General features: G+C 40.9%; 1 protein-coding gene across 2 annotated transcripts in view; it reads right to left on the bottom strand.

Annotated features, from left to right (window-relative positions):
• The window catches only part of LOC126272978 (uncharacterized), an 802883-nt gene that overhangs the window by 299767 nt on the left and 490966 nt on the right, over positions 1-12150 (bottom strand). For both annotated transcript variants that reach the window (XM_049976318.1, XM_049976319.1), the window contains exon 3: positions 1805-1940. In XM_049976318.1, coding sequence (XP_049832275.1) covers positions 1805-1940 — 136 coding nt within the window. The remainder of the gene's footprint in view (positions 1-1804; positions 1941-12150) is intronic.

Here is a 12150-nt window from a genome sequence, read left to right as displayed (position 1 = left end):
AAAACTGAAACAACTCGACACAGCATGTTTTTCCCTCCTAGCTGTGGGGAACAGCTTTTGAAGTTTTGACATACTATTTGGTTATAATATGTGTATTTTAAAAGGGAACAGGTATCAATAATCAATAAACATTATGATTACTCTAATTAATACAGTTGCAACACACTACAGATCATCACAATTACTAGGGATGGTTTATTTTATCTCGGTTTCAAAGACTGTATCCTTCTTAGCAAAAATCGCATCATCATTTGACCATCGTGTATTGAACTCATTTATGTCTGGTAACGATATTTACGGAGTTTATATACCAGTTTTAAGGTCAAGCATTTCAAATATACTCCTTTGAGAATTTTGGAATACCGTAACCATTTTCTGCTAGTCAGTAGTCGTTCTCTGACTGTCAATACACAAAAGGAAACGACAAAATATCATCATAGAATTTATAGTATTTGCCTAGTAGCTATCTTCGTAATGATAAAAAGACTATTCTCGTTTATTACCGACTAATATGAAAGCAAGTAATTACATATTCTCCTGCTCTACATTGATTTAGTATATTTAATTATAGTTCTAAACAATAATTCCTTGTTAAAAGTATCCCCATGGTGATGTACCTATGAGCCACTCCCAACGCGCAGCCATCCCCTCTCTCCTTGCGCTAAAAGTGCTCAAGTTTGAAAATGGTTTCAAATTCTTTTTCAATTTCTTAAAAGTAATGTGTAAAATTGAATCACATCATCAATGTAACTATAAAATCTGCAGAAATAGATATTCTTGGCCTAATATAAATATATAGGAACAGTGTAAAACAGATTTTTCTCTACCTTCAATATATTGGCCTCCACCTGCTGTTTCCTTTCGTGTTGTTGCAACCTAAGAGGAACCATTTGCTGCACTTACCTTTATGTATAAATTTTCTCTTTGTTCCCGTCACATAGATACTTATTTGGCAGGTTTCATACATTCTGTAATTATTATTTTAGATATCATTCTATCTCGTAGCAGTCTGAAGAAGTGAAACTGATGCTCGAACCGGGTTACGAGATTATAAAGTGCATATGTGATTGTATATACAGGCTGTAACAGGTATGAGTACAGATATTTTATATGTTGTTCCTTAATATCTGCAAAGACCAGTGTACTTGTTGTTTTCTCTCTCCATCAAACACGGCACATAACTTATTACCTGTTGTTCTCTGCACAGTCATAAACGCATCACTAAGTGGACTACACATGCAATGTAGACTAACCATTATGCACCCATGTGTCTACACTTCAGTACCTAACATGCTCTCCAAGGGAAAACAAGCATTAATAGGTTTCTCTTGGTATGTTCTTGGATGTAGTAACACACACACACACACTATATATATATATATATATATATATATATATATATATATATATATATATATATATATATATATATATATAATTGATCATGTCAAGCGAAACAGGTTTATTAAGGTGGAAGAACTTGCTAACACCTCTGGCGACCCTATTTCCCTTGGTTATAAGCAACACAAAAGTCACATAGACGTTGAAGAGTGTTCATGAGTTTGTCTCCTCTCAGAGGCATAACCTACTCAAAAGGACGCCTAGTGTCGCCACGAACTGTAACCAAACATGTAGTCTGTGGCAAAAGTTGTTCCGCTTGACATGATCTATTACCTCTAAGCGTTTGATGCAAATAATTTAAAACATGTGTATGTATCGCCAATCGTTTTGCAAGTAACAGGTGTTTTCAGTACGAACAAGTGCAGTGTGCTGGTATATTGTGGCCTGAGGGGGCGGTACTCACCGACGACGGTCATGTGGGCGGTCTTGATGTCGGTGTGGAAGAGCGGTGCGTCGGCGGACACCTCGCACTTGTACTCGCCCGTCAGCCGCGGCTGCACGTCCTCCAGCGTCACCTCGCGCTCGTCGGACAGCGACACCTGTCGGCACAGCAACCAGACCTCCGCTCTCCTCACTGATCACTTGCAAAGGTGAACATATAAAGTCTCCACACCGATCAAGTTACTGTCGGTCCACCTAACTCTAAATATAGATAAATGTAAATTAATTCAGATGAATAGGAAAAAGAATCCAGTAATGATTGAGTACTTCATTAGTAGTGTAGCGCTTGACACAGTCACGTCGATTAAATACTTGGGCGTAACATTTGCAGAGCGATATGAAGTGGGACCAGCATGTAATGGCAGTTGTGGGGATGGCGGATAGTCGTCTTCGGTTCATTGGTAGAATTTTGGGGAGATGTGGTTCATCTGTAAAGGAGACCGCTTATAAAACACTAATAGGAACTGTTCTTGGGTACTGCTCGAGCGTTTGGGATCACTATCACGTCGGATTGACGAACGACACAGAAGCAATTGAGAGGCAGCCTTCTAGATTTGTTACTGGTAGGTTTGATCATCACGCGAGTGTTACGGAAATGCTTCCGGAACTCGGGTGGGAGTCACTGGAGGAAAGGAGGAAATCTTTTCGTGAACCGACACTGTGGAAATTTTGAGAACCAGCATTTGAGGCTGACTGCAGTACAATTTTACTGCCGCCAACTTATATTTCGCGGGAAGACCACAAAGATCAGATACGAGAGATTAGGGATAGTACAGAGGCATATAGGCAGTCATTTTTCCCTCGTTCTGTTTGGGAGTGGAACAGGGAGTGAAGATGGTAGTTGTGGTACGACGTACCCTCCGCCACGTACCGTATGGTGGATTGCAGAATATCTATGTAGATGTAGAATCAAGACTGAGTAGAAGAGAACATACTTACATTAGGCGCTATCAGTGGTCACTTTTCCGTCACCAACTCTATTAGTGTCTTTTGTGTAATATCTTTGACATACGATAAAGTCTCTAACGGTAGTTTCGATAGTGATTTCTCTGAATCTCGCATGTGTGAAGTAGTTTACACAATGGCTCTGCTTTTTCACAATCCTTGTGTTCTATGTTACCTCGCTATCCGCCTAGATCATGTAGTGTTTATTGCTGCCTGCTTTTTAGTAGGGTAACACTTAACCTACTTCTATTCTGTTTTTTCAGCAGCTGAATGTGTACTGCCAGCCGCGATGGTCTAGCGGTTCACTTGCTCAGTCCGGAACCGCGCGACTGCTACGGCCGCAGGTTCGAATCCTGCCTCGGGCATGGATGTGTGTGATGTCCTTTTGTAAGGTAGGTTTAAGTAGTTCTAATTTTTAGGAGACTGATGACCTCAGATGTTAAGTCCCATAGTGCTCAGAGCCATTTGAACCATTTTTGTAAAGACAGTGGATAATTTTATTTCTGATAATTTGATTTTTATAAATTAGTTCTCATGCAAATTCAAAGCCTTTACGTTATGTTCAGTGATGTTGAGTCATAATATGGCACACTTGCTTGCTGAATTTCTTTCCTTTTTAACATTTCAGCACCTATACTTACGCTGTTTATTATTATTCGCAATTTACGTATATCTCGTTTATTTTCCTCTTAGAAGCGCTCCTTCATGCAGTATTTTCGTCAGGATTTTGTATATTTTCGTCATACCATACCGATTTGCTGTGGTATAACGTATTTCGCAGATGTCGTTTTCTTTCTTACGGTAAAAGTATGAGGCAAACTGTGTGAATCTCTTGGAGTGCATCCCTACAACGACGCAAGTACACTGCACATTTTGACGTCTACATAAGTTTTCATGGAAAACTTATCGCTGCTCTAAAGTCATATTTAAGGTATTCAATTGGATTTAAAAATTAGTCCGTTTTTGAAGATATCGAGGATGGAAGGAAATTGCTAACGCCATTGTGACCAAATGTCTGCAGGTGTCTCATATCACAGTCTGCTACGTGAGGCGCATTATATAGTTAAGGGGCTTCATACAAAGCAGACACCTATGACCATTAATACAGCCTATTAAGCCGAACCTGTTAGAAGCCTTAATACGTGAAGCTTTTCTTCAGATTCTGTTAAAGTCTTTCTCCTAGAAATTTATGACTTCATTAAATAAAACTGTAAATAAGAACTCAGTGTGCACCGGTTTGCACCGCAATTAAAACTGACTACCTCGCACCGCCCTTGCAAAGCAACACATGTTCAAAAATGGTTCAAATGGCTCTGAGCACTATGGGACTTAACTGCTGTGGTCATTAGTCCCCTAGAACTTAGAACTACTTAAACCTAACTAACCTAAGAACATCACACACATCCATGCCCGCGGCAGGATTCGAACCTGCGACCGTAGCAGTCGCACAGCAACACATGTGCGGAACCACAGGGCTATAGAGGCGCTCCTCTCATGGCGATAATGGCAAGTTAAGGACAGGAATATTTGTTACTCACGTAAGGTCGGGCATTACTGGAGTCCAGAAATTAAATTTTCACTCTCTCAGTGTCTCGTTTCCACCGGATTACGTAGTATAAGTAGTCAAAGTGGAAAGGAAATGCTAAGTGAATTTAGCGAAGCAATTGAGGAGCACTTGCGAACGTAAAAGCACTGTCACAGTGTTGCCAAATATTTACACTGATGTTGCCAGTTCACATGGAATTTGTAAAGCAAACGTTTTTGATTCCCAGAAGGTCTTTCAAACATAAATTATCCCTAGTTTCGTCTTTTACCTTGCGAGCTGTCTGCCTCAGCTACGATTATGGGAATGCCTTGTTCGCATAGTGCTCACTTTCAAAACCAGTAGCTGCTTTCGAAATCTGTTCCAGTTCTGCTCCAAAAGCTGTACCTTATCTCTACTACTTCAATTATTCTGCTAACTTTCACAAGAAACAGTTGCTGAGCAAGAGTCATATAATAATTTTTAAATGAACTCACAGCCATTTGACTTCATTGTTGTTTATTTAATAACGAGCCAGGTTTCAGCCTCTTACGTCATTTTCAAGTGACTGAGTTTGTGTCATTAATATATATTTCAGGACATCATGCTCAAAATTTGCCATAAAGTCAGTCTCTTGAAAATGGCATAAAAGACCGAAACCTTGGTCGTAATTAAATTAAAAAAAGACAATACAGTCAAATGGCGGTGTGTTCATTTAACAAGAAAGCGTCGAATCTTAACCTTCTATGTCATATGTCTCCCGGCAACCTTGCAGGAGTAGCTATAGAAGTCTGCTTCGTGACTACCAAGTAACATTACCAAAAAATTAAGAGAAAGTCTCTAAATAGGATCTAAGCTACTATCAGTGACACCAATCTTTATTTTGTTCATCATATCGGTATCAAATAAGATGGGGTACAATTATGAAAGGAGTGAACAAGCTTGTTAACATTAAATATGGTAGTCCGCAGCGATAGCTGAGGGTTCAGCCGACACGGTAGCTCAGCGTGTTCCGTCAGAGGGTTAGCTGCCCTCTGTAATAATAAAAAAAACTGAGTTAATGGATCAACAACGAACAAAAACGGATATCTTACGAGCAGATGCAACGAACAACAGCGAACGAAATGAGATTAAAAAAAAGGGGGGTCAGCGTGACGGATTGTCGTTCTACGGGCCCCGGTTCGATTCCCGGGGCGGGGTCGGGGTTTTTCTTTGCTCTGGGATTAGGTGTTGTGTTGTCTTCCTCATCATTTTATCCCCATCCGACGCCCATTTCGCCCAGTGTGGAATCGAATGTAATAGGGCCTGCACCAAGGCGCCCGGACCTGCCCCACAAGAGGCCTCCCGGCCAGTGACGCCAAACGCTCATTCCTTTTCAGCTACCTGGGGTAGGTATACTCCATCTGAGGTGAACAGTGTATGGTCTCTTACTGCTTCTTGACATTTTCGACAACATTGTTTTTACTGCATTTTTAGCTTCGTTGAAAAAAGGTTTTGTGACAAGCTGGACAGAATAAGTGTACAACTCTTTTAAGTTTTTGAATGATGTAAGCTACTGTCAGTTTGAAGCTCTCCTTTAGATCGGAGTACGGTAGCGCAGGTCCACTGAGGGCTGGCTGGAGCAGGCTTTGGGTAGCAGTGAGGACACTGAGCTGTCTACGTAGTTCTTCACATTACAATAGTGGTTGACACCGGGTAATATTGCTGAGATGTCTGTCATCTCATGATTAGTCACACATTTTCGAGACTGCTGCTGAGGGATACTGTTAATTTCTTATAAACGTTTCTTTTCACGGTGATGAAATAATCTGGTCGTTGCGTTTATATGATGAAGAGAACGAAAATTAAAGTTTTCGAAACAAGGAAAGTCATTTGTCACTTATATTTCAACTGGTTTTCTGTGTCATGCTGTAACCTGTCTGCACAACCTACCACCAGAACAGCGGCAGAGAGCTAAACGAAGCAAAGTCGTTTATTCTCCGTGGCAACATGTTCATCCAGTGGCCCAAGCCACGGATAGTTGCTGGTTCACATCTCGTTTGTCTACCCACGAGTAGCGCTTCAGTTTCTTTCTTTTCTTTCTTTATATGTAAATAGCCGAAATGGAATTCAGTAACAAAATGCTAAGAAAACGTTCGCATTGGACCAAGTGTAGAATAAGCTCATTTTTATTTGTAATCGTCAACATTATTTCGCAACGTAATATATTTCACTCATAATTAGTTTGCTGTTGTTATTGTTATTGTCGTTATTCGTTCACCGGCAAGTACTTTCCTTTCCCTATTAGGCACCGATTCACATGATTGACGAACCTGGAAGAAAGGAATGTTGGCTGGCCACTAATACAATATATAGCTACTAATTTACTATCAAGATAATAGTTTACTATTGGATCAACTGTTGGTAATAGTATTACAACTAGAAACAGAAAAATATGACTGGCAATTTTGTTCTGCTGCTGTTCGATTGAGTTGGGCCAATGGAAAAATGAGGTTTCATTTTCTTGTCTTTTTATTTGAAAAGCTACATAAGCTAAGAAGGCAATTCCGGCTAAACAAGTGCGTGTTTCCGCTTGTTTCAGTACATTTCCAATACAAATCGTACATACATAATTGTGTGCTTTACGAAAACCTAGGAACGCCATACAAAATAAAGTCAGTGGTATGATACGAAGTGAACATCAGCTACACGGATTTTCATTCTCCTCATCATTCATATATATATATATATCCTCCATCCATGAACCATGGTCCTTGTCGTTGGTGGGGAGGCTTGCGTGCCTCAGCGATTCAGATAGCAGTACCGTAGGTGCAACCACAACGGAAGGGTATATGTTGAGAGGCCAGACAATCGTGTGGTTCCTGAAGAGGGGCAGCAGCCTTTTCAGTAGTTGCAGGGGCAACAGTCTGGATGATTGACTTATCTGGCCTTGTAACAGTAACCAAAACGGCCTTGCTGTGCTGGTACTGCGAACGGCTGAAAGCAAGGGGAAACTACGGCCGTAGTTTTTCCCGAGGGCATGCAGCTTTACTGTATGATTAAATGATGATGGCGTCCTCTTGGGTAAAATATTCCGGAGGTAAAATAGTCCCGCGTTCTGATCTCCGGGCGGGGAAAACTCAAGAGGATGTCGTTATTAGGAGAAAGAAAACTGGCGTTCTACGAATCGGAACGTGGAATGTCAGATCCCTTAATCGGGTAGGTAGGTTAGAAAATTTAAAAAGGTAAATGGATAGGTTAAAGTTAGATATAGTGGGAATTAGTGATGTTCGGTGGCAGGAGGAACAAGACTTTTGGTCAGGTGACTACAGGGTTATAAACACAAAATCAAATAGGGGTCATCCAGGAGTAGGTTTATAATGAATAGGAAAATAGGAATGCGAGTAAGCTACTACAAACAGCATAGTGAACGCATTATTGTGTCCAAGATAGATACGAAGCCCACACCTACTACAGTAGAACAAGTTTATATGCCAACTAGCTTTGCATATGACGAAGAAATTGAAGAAATGTATGATCAAATAACAGAAATTATTCAGATAGTGAAGGGTGACTAGAATTTAATAGTCATGGGTGACTGGAATTCGGTAGTTGGAAAAGGGAGAGAAGCAAACGTAGTAGGTGAATATGGACTGGGGCAAAGAAATGAAAGAGAAAGCCGCCTGGTAGAATTTTGCACAGAGCACAACTTAACCATAGCCAACACTTGGTTGAAGAATCATAAAAGAAGGCTGTATACATGGAAGAATCCTGGAGATACTGACAGGTTTCAGATAGATTATATTATGGTAAGACAGAGATTTAGGAACCAGGTTTTAAATTTTAAGACGTTTCCAGGGGCAGATGTGGACTCTGACCACAATCTATTGGTCATGACCTGTAGATTAAAACTAAAGAAACTGCAAAAATATGGGAATTTAAGGATATGGGACCTGGATAAACTAAAAGAACCAGAGGTTCTACAGAGTTTCAGGGAGAGCATAAGGGAGCAATTGACGGGAATGGGGGAAAGTAATACGGTGGAAGAAGAAAGGGTAGCTTTGAGGGATGAAGTAGTAAAGGCAGCAGAGGATAAAGTAGGTAAAAAGACGAGGGCTAGTAGAAATCCTTTGGTAACAGAAGAGATATTGAATTTAATTGATGAAAGGAGAAAATATAAAAATGCAGTAAATGAAGCAGTCAAAAAGGAATACAGACGTCTCAAAAATGAGATCGACAGGAAGTGCAAAATGGTTAAGCAGGGATGGCTAGAGGACAAATGTAAGGATGTAGAGGCTTATCTCACTAGGGGTAAGGTAGATACTGCCTACAGGAAAATTAAAGAGACCTTTGGAGATACGAGAACCACTTGTATGAATATCAAGAGCTCAGATGCAATCCCAGTTCTAAGCAAAGAAGGGAAAGCAGAAAGGAGGAAGGAGTATATAGAGGGTCCATGCAAGGGCGATGTGCTTGAGGATAATATGGAAATGGAAGAGGATGTAGATGAAGATGAAATGGGAGATACGATACTGCGTGAAGAGTTTGACAGAGCACTGAAGGCCTGAGTCGAAACAAGGCCCCTGGAGTAGACAACATTCCATTGGACCTACTGACGGCCTTGGGAGAGCCAGTCCTGACAAAACTCTACCATCTGGTGAGCAAGATGAATGAGACAGGCGAAATACCCTCTGACTTCAAGAAGAATATAATTATTTCAATCCCAAAAAAGCAGGAGTTGACAGATGTTAAAATTACCGAACTATCAGTTTAATAAGCCACAGCTGCAAAATACTAACGCGAATTCTTTACAGACGAATGGAAAAACTAGTAGAAGCCGACCTTGGGGAAGATCAGTTAGGATTCGGTAGAAATGTTGGAACACGTGAGGCAATACTGTCCCTACGGCTTACCTTAGAAGCTACATTAAGGAAGGGCAAACCTACGTTTCTAGCATTTGGAGACTTAGAGAAAGCTTTTGACAATGTTGATTGGAATACTCTCTTTCAAATTCTGAAGCTAGCAGGGGTAAAATACAGGGGGCGAAAGGCTATTTACAATTAGTACAGAAACCAGATGGCATTTATAAGAGTCGAGGGACATGAAAGGGAAGCAGTGGTTGGGAAGGAGTGAGACAGCGTTCTAGTCTCTCTCCGACTTTATTCAATCTGTATACTGAGCAAGCAGTGAAGGAAACAAAAGAAAAATTCGGAGTAGGTATTAAAATCCATGGAGAAGAAATAAATATGTTGAGGTTCGCCGATGACATCGTAATTCTGTCAGAGACAGCCAAGGACTTGGAAGAGCAGTTGAACGGAATGGACACTGTCTTGAAAGGAGGATATAGGATGAACATCAACAAAAGTAAAACGAGGATAATGGAATGTAGTCGAGTTAAGTCGGGTGATGCTGAGGGAATTAGATTAGGAAATGAGACACTTAAAGTAGTAAAGGAGTTTTTCTATTTGGCGAGCAAAATAACTGATGATGGTGGAAGTAGAGAGGATATAAAATGTAGACTGGCAATGGCAAGGCAAGCGTTTCTGAAGAAGAGAAATTGGTTAACATCGAGTATAGATTTAAGTGTCAGGTAGTCATTTCTGAAAGTATTTGTATGGAGTGTAGCCATGTATGGAATTGAAACATGGACGATAAATAGTTTGGACAAGAAGAGAATGGAAGCTTTCGACATGTGATGCTACAGAATAATGCTGAAGATTAGATGGGTAGATCACATAACAAATCAGGAAGTATTGAATAGAATTGGCAAGAAGAGAAGTTCGTGGCACAACTTGACCAGAAGAAGGGATCGATTGGTAGGACATCTGAGGCATCAAGGGATCACCAATTTAGTGTTTGAGGGCAGCGTGGAGGGTGAAAATCGTAGAGGGAGAACAAGAGATTACTACACTAAGCAGATTCAGAAGGATGTAGGTTGCAGTAGGTACTGGCAGATGAAGAAGCTTGTATTAGATAGAGTAGCATGGAGAGCTGCATCAAACCAGTCTCAGGACTGAAGACCATGCAGAACTGCCGATTGCTCACACAACATATAGTACAGATTCTGTGTTAATGAACAAAGTTTTCGACTTCCTTTTATCTGAATCCCCAAAAGAATTTATTCCTGCGTAGCATCAAATACCTAGTTAACTGCGTTTCTTCTAGCTTCCATTCCCACCAACATATGTCTGCATTTTCGTGCTACCTGTGAAATTCTGTTTCTATGTGCACCAAGACTGCTGTTAAGCACAGTCGACCACGGGGTTCCAAGTGTCTGACGGTTCACTGTATCGTTACAGTTGAGGTAAGGAATATTTGCAATTACTTTTTATTGCATTGAAATCAGTTTTACTTGGAAACTATTGAAGTTAATGTGTTATCCCATCGAATTTTGGCGAAATTATAAACTTGTGTTTCACGTGCTGTATACAATATGAGAGGAAACTAATATCACTAGAAGTGCTATAATTGTTTCGGAACTATATAACGCTGGTGTTAACATCCCCTCCCACGCCAGAAAATTTCACATATTGAGTACCAAATTGAATGCCTGAAATTTGGATGGCCTGAAACGTGACAATAGCAAATGTCTGGAGATGAAGTTGCACGAAAGCCCAATGCACTCGCCTCTTTACTCTGAGAGCCCGTATAAGAGGTCCACGATATGTATTTCGAGACATAACTGTCCCTGTCACAGCTAAGATCTGTCGAAAACGTTCTCTGTATTTGGCAACCCTGTGACTGTGCATTTGATACCGCAAGCGCCTGAATTCTTCCGCTATATTCGCTTGGCATTCCCTTCCACTTCGATGACTAATGTTACACATTTCTCGTCTAACACACTGGGACAGAAATTATAAGTTTTTAACCTCAGGAATGACGTAGTTCAAATACGTAGAAACTGTTCTTATCTTTAAAACTGCTTTATGACGCTCACCGATAGGAGAGAGACCTGCTGTCAGCAACGTTTCAATCGCGTTAGCGATGAAAGGAAGGTGTGGGTTGTTAGTTCTTATCGCGGTGCAGACCAGTACAGTCTAGTTTCTTATCTACTGTTTTATGAAAGGGAGCTGCAAACTGCCAGAAGAAATTCTTTAGCAAAATCTGTAAGAAAACCTCTAAACATAAAATCTCACCACCCGCTCGACTCACTAAGCTGTGTAACTGGTCATAGATGTTTGTTTTATTAATACAAAGTTACCTCATTATACAAACATCCTTCAAGAGTTTCGACTCGACCGGCAAGGATACGAAAATAAATATTGTTTGTCCCTTACGACCCGTATCTCATGGGAATATTTATGAAATGGTTGCAGTTTCTTTGTGCTGTATGTATGAAGTAGCAATAAAGCACCTCTGCCGATATTTACCAATACCGGCGATACCCATTTCCTTAGTCTCTGGTTAGCTTCGAAAATGGCCAACTGTGTTAGGTTAAAACTAATTCAGCACTCTGGCCGTAATAATGGCCTTGATGCGCCTCGGCATTGAGTCCAACAGAGCTTGGATGTCGCGTACAGGTACAACTACCCATGCAGCTTCAACACAATACCACGGTCCATCAAGTGTAGTGACTGGCGTATTGTCACGAGTCAGTTGCTGGGCCACCATTGACCAGATATTTTCAATTAATGAGAGATCTGGAGAATGTGCTGGCCAGGGCAGCAGTCAAACATTTTCCGTATCCAGAAAGGCCGTGCAGGACCTGCAAAAACTGCAACATGCAGGGATTGAATGATGGGTAGAGCCACGGGTCGTAACACATCTGAAATGAAACGTCCACTGTCCAAAGTGCCGTCAATGCGAACCGAGACGTGTAAACAATGGCACCCCATACCATCACGCCGGGTCGTACGCCAGTA

The sequence above is a fragment of the Schistocerca gregaria genome, chromosome 5, assembly GCF_023897955.1.
Source record: "Schistocerca gregaria isolate iqSchGreg1 chromosome 5, iqSchGreg1.2, whole genome shotgun sequence".
In the NCBI taxonomy this organism is placed as follows: Eukaryota; Metazoa; Arthropoda; class Insecta; order Orthoptera; family Acrididae; genus Schistocerca; species Schistocerca gregaria.
This window is presented reverse-complemented; position numbering and strand designations above follow the sequence as displayed.